Genomic DNA, 8,313 nt, shown 5'->3' with positions numbered 1-8,313 from the left:
AAGTAGTTTAGAGCTGGAAAAGAACTTTTAGCACTTTTAGTCCAGTCCCTATATTTTGCAAATAAGAAGACATTTCATAAAAATAAAACTGGAATAGTACAGCCTGTGACAAAAATGGAAATTCTTGATTACTGGTATAGTTATTTTTCCACTAGGCTGCTTGCTCTGTTGCAGCTGCTTCTCTGTGACCTGTGTATTATTTGATTTCATGCAAACAGTGGCAATATTCTCTTGAGATTATATGTAGAGTTGTGGTCACAACAGTCCCATTAAGCAGATAAACTAAGAAGCTGTTAATAACCACAGTAAGGAGTGATTCAATTAATTTCAATGTTAAGAAATTAGATTCAGAAAATATGGTTTTAGTATTATATAAAACAGTATAATAGTGTACTAATTATATACTGTTTAAATCCAAATTTACAAGATATGCCTGATCCCATGACTCTCTAGGAATAGTGATGGTTACAATGTATTTTAGGTTCCTTCACATCCTGGAAGCACTCCCAGGACAAGTTAAAGGTCCACTCAAGCTTGTGTTTTGGATTCCTTTGTAATTTATGTGACTCATGTAGAAAATTGTTGAAATCCTTTTAATATTAAATTTCCTATACTTAAGAGGGTCTTTGGTTTATTCTCTACCAAATGACCTAATATATTTTTTGAAATTTCTAATTTTGAGGTTTGTTCTTATGAACAATGATACTATCTCAAAATGTATATAGTACTTGCTTTTAAGGTTTGAAAAATACTGTACATAGTTTCATCCTCATCTTTGATCCAGTGAGGTGCAATGCATTATCTTCACTTCAGATGAGTTAATTGACTTGTTCAGACTAATAGGATGTGAACTTTCTTGACTCCCAATTCAGCAATAATTGCCCTTATAAGCCCTTGTATGATATTGTCACTAGCATTTTATTGTTTGGTTCAACACCCGTATTTCCAACATCTTCCTAAAATATGGTCTTCAGAAATTAACATTCTACAGGTGTATGATATGGCTAGCACAGAGTACAGTGGAACCAAAGTCTAGACATAGTACTTCTCAGCACTTCCGATTGTGTTTTGACCATGTGGTATTGTGTTTAAGTTGTCCCATTAAAATAGGGACTATATTTTCTGTTTTATTCCTCTTTGCTTGCTTATACCTTATAAGCTAACACAATCATGTTCATGAAATAGGTGTTTAATCCTTGTTGAACCTATTTTTTTTTTCCAGTTGTAACAGACATTTTCTAAGAGGAAATAAATTACGAATAGAATTGTAGGAACACATAGGCTAGAACCAAGAGAGAGCTACTTAGAAGTCATTGCACAGACCTCTCTCATTTTACAGATCAGGGAAGTAAGCTTCATAAAGTCATAATATAAATGCAGAAGTTGTTGGGATCTTTGGGATGGATTCAAAAGTTCACATTTCACAATGGCTAAACTGATGTCCAGGTTGGTGCAGGGACTTTACCATTATTTACTGGGACTTGTCAGAGACAGTGACAGTTTTGAAACTAAATCCAACAACCAAAATCCACTATTTTAGTATATTTTAGTTATCTTGTTCACTCATATTTGCTTTTTTATAACCATTTGGGTTCTTTGGGGAAAAAATATAATGATTCACCATTTCCTTCTCCTGTGTATTTTATAGATGAGGAATTGAAGCAACAAGGATTAAATAACTTACCAACTCCTGGATTTGAACGTATGAAGAATTTCTTTTCCTGGCAGTATCAGCACTTTGTCAATTATGTCACCTAGCTAGTACCATTTTATCTCTATCTCTATTCTATCCAAATATCTATATTAATAAACTACACTACCTCAAAGCTACTTCATAGGAGGGTCACCAAAACTTGGAAAATTGACAAAAGGCATTAAAATGCATTTTCTTTACCTCTTTCTCAGAGTTTCCTCCCTTCAAAGACAGTTTAGCAGCAGCTCAGGATAAAGGTTTGCTAAATTGAGTTTTTTTTCTTTTTCTTTTTTTATATTTACCAAGCAGGTGGCAGAATTTTGCTTCCATGATGAGATACTGGATTCAATGACATTATCTTTGCTCTAAAAAAGCACTAATTTTCCTGTTAAATTTTTAGCTTTTCCTCCACCTACTACATCCCTTTCCCTTTCTTTTTTCTTTTCTTTCTTTTTTTTTTTTTTAATTTTACCTCTTCAGGGGTTTCCTGGTGAAAGCATGAAGTGGTTTGGTACTGCTTTCTGGATGGAGTTTGACCCTCATTATCATTATAATATTTGTAAATCTTATGAAATCTGAGGAGATACTGGAGGTGCAACCGCTTCTGTAGCCTGTGTGGTCTGAGAAATGTCTGGGCCTATTTCTTAAAATATAAAACAAAGGGAACAAAACTAAATGATCCTAAGGTCTTTCTATTCTCTATCTTTTGAATAGTAAACTTGGTCAGGGGCATATGATTCCTAAATGAATTTACTGGAATCCTTTTTTTTTTTTTTTTTTTTTTTTAACCTCTCTTAATAAAAGAAAAAACAGTGAGGGGGAGATGGGAAGCTAGCAAATCTCGGGAGCTCTGAAGTTCTGAGCTACATTGGGCTTATGCTGAGCAAATTTCCTGTTCTAAGGGAATTTAAATGGTGAGCACACACACTATGGATTGCACAAATGGCTGATCAGGAGAAGGGTCAGGTTTGTGAATAGCCCTTCATATTTCCAGACTGAGAAAGATAAGACTTAAACTTTCTTTTTTTTGAATAGATCAATATGCAAAGAAAGAGAAAACAGGGGAAACCTATCTAATACTTCTTTCAAGGCTCTGGTTCCTCATCTGTGAAAAAGAGGAGGATTGCATTTCCTAACCTTTGAGGTCCCCTTCCAACTCTAGAACTGTAATCTTTTTCTTTTGGAGTAATTTTGGTCAAAGAGCAGAGGAGGCGAGAAATATGTAACCCTAGCAATTTAACACTAAACCAATAAAACTTGGACACCATTACCCTTTTGAATCTTCATCAGCACTGTATTGTTTCCAGGACCTGCTACTGAGTAAATTTACCGTGGTAAACTTCAAGGCCTTTGGCGCCAAGCCCAGAATAATCATTTCACTTTAACTGGCTTCACCTGTCCAGGTGATTGTCATTTTTTTAACTGTTTTCTCATTATGTTTTTCATCTCACACAGAAAAGCCCACGATCATCCTTTCTCAGTCATATGGGTCACAGTCACAAATCGTATTTCTCTGGCTGTGTGCCCCTATTCTACATTTTCACTGTCAGCCTGCATTTCCTCTTCATTTCCTTGGAGAATCTTGTTCCATTCCTCCAGTATATTCGCCTCCTCTCGAAGGGCTCTCTCCTCCTCCTGCAGGGCGCTGTTCTCCTCCCTAAGCGCCTTGTTCTCTTCACGAAGAGCCTGTTCTTCCTTCCATAGAGCTTGTTCTTCCATCCGTAGGGCTTTACTCTCCTTCCACAGGGCTTGCTCCTCCATATTCGGGGTACTTTCCTGATGCTGGAGGGCCTTGATCTCCTCGTGAAGGGATTTGATCTCTTCTTGAAGAGCTTTTTCTTCATTTTGGAACGCTTTCTCCTGCTCCTGAAGAGCCTTAATCTGTGCCTGAAGGGCTCTATTTTGTTCCCAAAAAGCTTTTTTTTCCTTATTCAAGGCATTACTTTTTTCACAGAGGGCTTTTTTGTTCTCCCACATAATCTTCTTGTCCTCCCAGAGGATCTGATTTTGCTGTCTAAGGAACTGATTTGCCTCCCGAAGTACCTGGTTTTCTATTCGAAAGGTTTTATTTTCTCCCCGAAGAGCCTTGTTTTCTATCCAAAGGAACTTATTCTCTTTGCGGAGCGCTTTATTCTCATCCCGAAATATTTTATTATCTCTCCAAAGATTTTTTTTCACCTCTTGCTCTTGTGGCTGCTGCTGTTCTTGATGGTGCTGCTGTTGCTCATGAGTGAAAGAAGGTAAAGAGGAAAAAAGGCGGGACAGCTGCCCCTTAATAATCCATTTGGAACCCAAGACAACCATTTTTTCACGTTTGTAAGAGGAGTAAAGTAAAATTCAATGAACTTTTTTCACATGCTGAGATTCACCAAAGAAGAAAGGAAATTTTGTTGTTTTTAAAACAAAAAGTGGAAACAAAGTCTTTGCTATGAATCAGATTGTAATTGTTTGGTTCCAAACCGGTATCGAGTGTTGGTATCAAACTTTGGCAAGGACTAGTGTGGTAGCAATCTAAAAGCAAGGCTCGCTCAGTTCCACTGTCAAAGAAAATGATGAAAAGAGAAACCATATATTAATAATTATGCAAATATTATGTAATGCATAACTTTTATTAAGATGGGATGAATATATACAAATTTTATTCTAGTTTCTCTTAGCTAGTTCACTGAGTTCTTTTTTCAGATTACTTCTTGTTGTATATTAAAACGTATTTTATTAGAATTTTCCTGGTTTCATAAAGACAAAACGACTGCTACTTAAGAGGAAGATAAGATATCATTCCACTAATTCTAATGAATATATTATTAGTTATAACGTACATAAGCTGACAATCACTACTTACATTTGTGCTGTCTCTGAATTCCCTAGAAGTCTTAAGCTTTTGAGTTTAGGGAAAAGTTAGCATTCAGGTCATCTATAGTGATGTCATTTACAAGTGTTGACATTGCTGTTACAGTGAACACTATCTGTAATGACTGCCCATGTTTTGTCCCACTCTTTGGCCAGAGGAAAGGGAAGAAAGATGAATTAATTTTTAAAAATATTGATATGATTCTTTCCTTCTAAATTTAACTTGCATATACTTTATATGTATCTTGTATGTATTATAGATATAGATAATAGGTTTATATCTATATATAATTGTTGTTGGACTTGTGTTTATATTAGGTATTGTCCTACAATTTGTTATAAAATAGGTGTTTAATAATAAATTCTTGCTTATTGACTAATGGAGAAATGAAGATAAATTTATACTTATATATATTTCTGTGTATGTCAAAAGCTTAAAATAAATTATTTATTTTCTGAGACCATCTACTATTTCAAGGATTCTTGACCTGGGGTATGTGAACTTCAAAAAAATTATAATTTCCTTTGTTGTCCTTTACATTTTATCTTGCACGCTTAATATGTTATTCTTAGATTGGGATCATATGCTTCTCTTGATGGTTAAAGTCCATGATTCACAAACTATTAAGAACTCTTAATCTATTATATGAAATCTTTTTTATTCAGACTTTAAATTTCAAAAGAGAAAAGGAGAAAGATAGATGAAGAGGGAAGGAAGAAAGGAAGGAAGGAAGGAAGCAAGGAAGGAAGAAAAAGAAGGAAGGAAGAATATGAATGATTTTGATAAAATTATATGTAGGTATACTATACCTTAAATTAACCTTTTCATTAACTGTTACATTAGAACACTTTTTTTGTGATTCTATTTTCTTCTCTTTTGCTCTTATATCTGTCTAAACAGAATCACAAAATTTCTGTTGAAAAGGGACTCAGAGGCCAATCAATCCAACACACGCCTGAATAAAAATAACAACCTGGATGATTTTTTTTTTTTAAGACTTGCATTGGGGAATCTACTGCCTTCAATGACAGGAATCTCACTGTGGGAAGTTCTGTTAGGAACTTTTTCCTCACACCAATCAGAAAGCTTCCTCTCCTCAACTTTCATCATTTACCACCAGTTTTGTCTTTTGTGTAGAGCAGTACATCTATTCACATATGTATATGAGTATGCATGTGTGTTTATATGAATATACACATATATACATATGTAATAATTTCTCTTCCACAAATATGTGTTTGAGTATGTATCATGTATGTATGTGTGTATAATCATTTCTTTTCCATGTATCTATCCTCCAATCAAATACTTGAAGACATCAGTTATATACATTGTAAATAAGTAGAAAACAAAAAGATTACTTAAGGATTACTTTATGCCTTTTATTAAACTATTTGTTAACTGATGGTTTTATGCATCACCTTTGTCTTTGAAATCTTAATACAGTAGGCTAGAAGGATCCTAGAGTCATAAAGATCAATTTATCCTCACAGAAGGCAGGAGCAGGAATTCATTATAAGGTCACTGACTACACTTCTAATCTAGTCAGTTATTCTTTAGTTTCCAGAATAGGAAAGTGGTAATATATTAATATAAACCTATTTTTTTTTTCTGTAGAACAACAACCTAAAAAGCATATTAATTGAAAGGATCATGGCTCTTAGTATCAACATTTTATATGTAGAATTTTACCTGTCTTATACCATAAAAACAAATAATAAAATAATGAAAAAAGCAAAACAGGATGTTGATTGAGAATTAATCAAAACAGTATACAGTATAATGATACCAGCAAATTTTGTATCCAGGCAGTGCCATGTGTGGAACTCTTAGGGTATTTATAAATGACTATATTATTAGTAAAATTCTGGGATAGGTGATATAAAAATATAATTACATCATCATTCTTCTGTACTGAGTTGTGTATTCACCTAGCAGACAATGTTACTAGTCTTAAAGTTCAGAAAACTTGACTTTAAATCTAAGTTCAGAATTGTATTAGCTATATCACCTTAGAGTTCTAGGAATTTTTTTAAAGTAATGGAAAGAATGGAAGGAACTTTAAACCTTTTCTGATTTTTTAAAAAAATATTAAGCATTTGGAACTAAAATGTTATTTGGATTAAAAATTGTTCTCTGCTTTAGCTTCATCCACTATAAAATAAGGACAATAAAAGTGTCATCTTCCCAGAGTTGTTGGGAAAATAGATTGATATAATTGTAAAGTACTTTAAAAACATTAAAAAATATACATAAATGTAAACTATTGTTGTTATTATGGTGGCTGTTCTTGTTACTAGGAGAAAGCATACTGAATCTTGATTCAAATCTGGTTCAAATTTGGTCTTTGATACATATGGCTCTTTGAACTTAGAAAATAACCCAATCCTTTTTAATTTCAGTTTCCTTATGAATGATCCATGGCATCCCATCTAGTTGTAGATCTATAATTCCATAATCAAATGTCTTCCCTTTGACAATCATACAATGTTTTTGCTTGCTTTAACTAATCTTTATATTTGACTTAAGCCATTTCTATGTCCATATTATAATCAAACTAATGAAAAATTAGGTAACCTCAAAATGATACAATATCCAAATAATCTCTAATTTGAACATGTTGCCAAAATTTCAGCTACTCCTTACATAACTTCTCATTTTAGCAAATTTGAATAATAAGGATTTTATGATATAGACCTACTATCAACCTGTTTAATAACCTATCATAACAAGTACAAGAAGAAGAATAAAAAGAATGACATGATAATTTTCTACCTCCTGGTAAAAAAAAATAGGACTTTGTCACTATATTAATTTGAAAAGAGAGAATTTTAACATATTAACTTACTAAGACGGGAAATGGTTGTAGAATTGCCCACATCTGGAGTTAAAAGAAGCCTGGATTTTATCTAAATACGTGCCATGTTTACTTGACTCTAAGTTACTACTTAAGTGGTGGTTTTCGCTACCACAGTTGCTATGAATTCAAAAAAATAAAGAACTCTCTGAGTGTTCCATTCCAGAATGCACTATTTCAATTGGGTTTAAAGATGACATGGCACAATGCCTTATATTTTTCAGGAATGTAGCTTTACCATTTATATTCAGAAATTTCAGGGCTATCCATGAATTTTAGTTTTTACTCAAATAACATTTTAGCTCCAAATACTTAGTATTTTAAAATATTAGAAAAGGTTTAAAATTCCTTACATCCTCTTCATTACTTTAAAAATTTTCTAGAATTTTTAAAATAAAGTCTCTGCTTTATTTCAAAAGTGTATTTCATATTATTCAGAATAACGTGCACATTTCAAGATGAATGTCTACATGTGTTTGTGTTTTACGAAAGAAATAATATTGTAGAGTAAACAAAGCTAGTGCTGTCTTGGCTCTTGCCAAAAGAAATTAGAAGATGGAGATGAGACAAAAAATTAATAAATTGTGCTTGTAGGTAATAGCTGTTTTCTCTCTTGAGCCTATCTATATCTATCTATTGTTACAGACACATACACACACATACACACACACACATTTACTAGCTCATGATTGTATGTTGTTTCTCCCCTCACCCCTATTTGATTGTGAGCTCCTTGAGAAAAGGGCTTGTTTTTTTGCCTTTTTTTGTGCCTCCCAATAGTTAGCTCAGGATCTGACCCATAGTAGGCGCTTAATAAGTGTTTATTTTCTGTCAACAAAACATTTATTAGGCACCTACTTTGTTTCAGAATCTGTGCTAAAACCATAGGGATTTTGTTTGTTTTGTTTTGTT

General features: G+C 33.3%; 1 protein-coding gene across 2 annotated transcripts; it reads right to left on the bottom strand.

The window, feature by feature from the left end:
* Nucleotides 1-2,963: 2,963 nt before the first annotated feature.
* LOC100924304 (coiled-coil domain-containing protein 70-like) lies at nucleotides 2,964-7,543 on the bottom strand. 2 transcript variants are annotated; one of them, XM_003765803.4, is made up of 2 exons: nucleotides 7,393-7,543; nucleotides 2,964-4,230 (listed from the first exon to the last, which is right to left on the bottom strand). In XM_003765803.4, exon 2 carries the CDS (start codon nucleotides 3,995-3,997, stop codon nucleotides 3,221-3,223), a length of 777 nt encoding a protein of 258 aa, XP_003765851.1. In that variant the 5' UTR covers nucleotides 3,998-4,230; nucleotides 7,393-7,543; the 3' UTR covers nucleotides 2,964-3,220. The 2 variants fall into 2 exon arrangements, with proteins under 2 accessions (XP_003765851.1, XP_003765852.1); XM_003765804.4 differs by lacking the exon at nucleotides 7,393-7,543 and adding an exon at nucleotides 4,536-4,554.
* Between the last annotated feature and the right edge of the window lie 770 nt (nucleotides 7,544-8,313).

Source organism: Sarcophilus harrisii, chromosome 3 (assembly GCF_902635505.1).
Source record: "Sarcophilus harrisii chromosome 3, mSarHar1.11, whole genome shotgun sequence".
Taxonomy (NCBI): Eukaryota; Metazoa; Chordata; class Mammalia; order Dasyuromorphia; family Dasyuridae; genus Sarcophilus; species Sarcophilus harrisii.
This window is presented reverse-complemented; position numbering and strand designations above follow the sequence as displayed.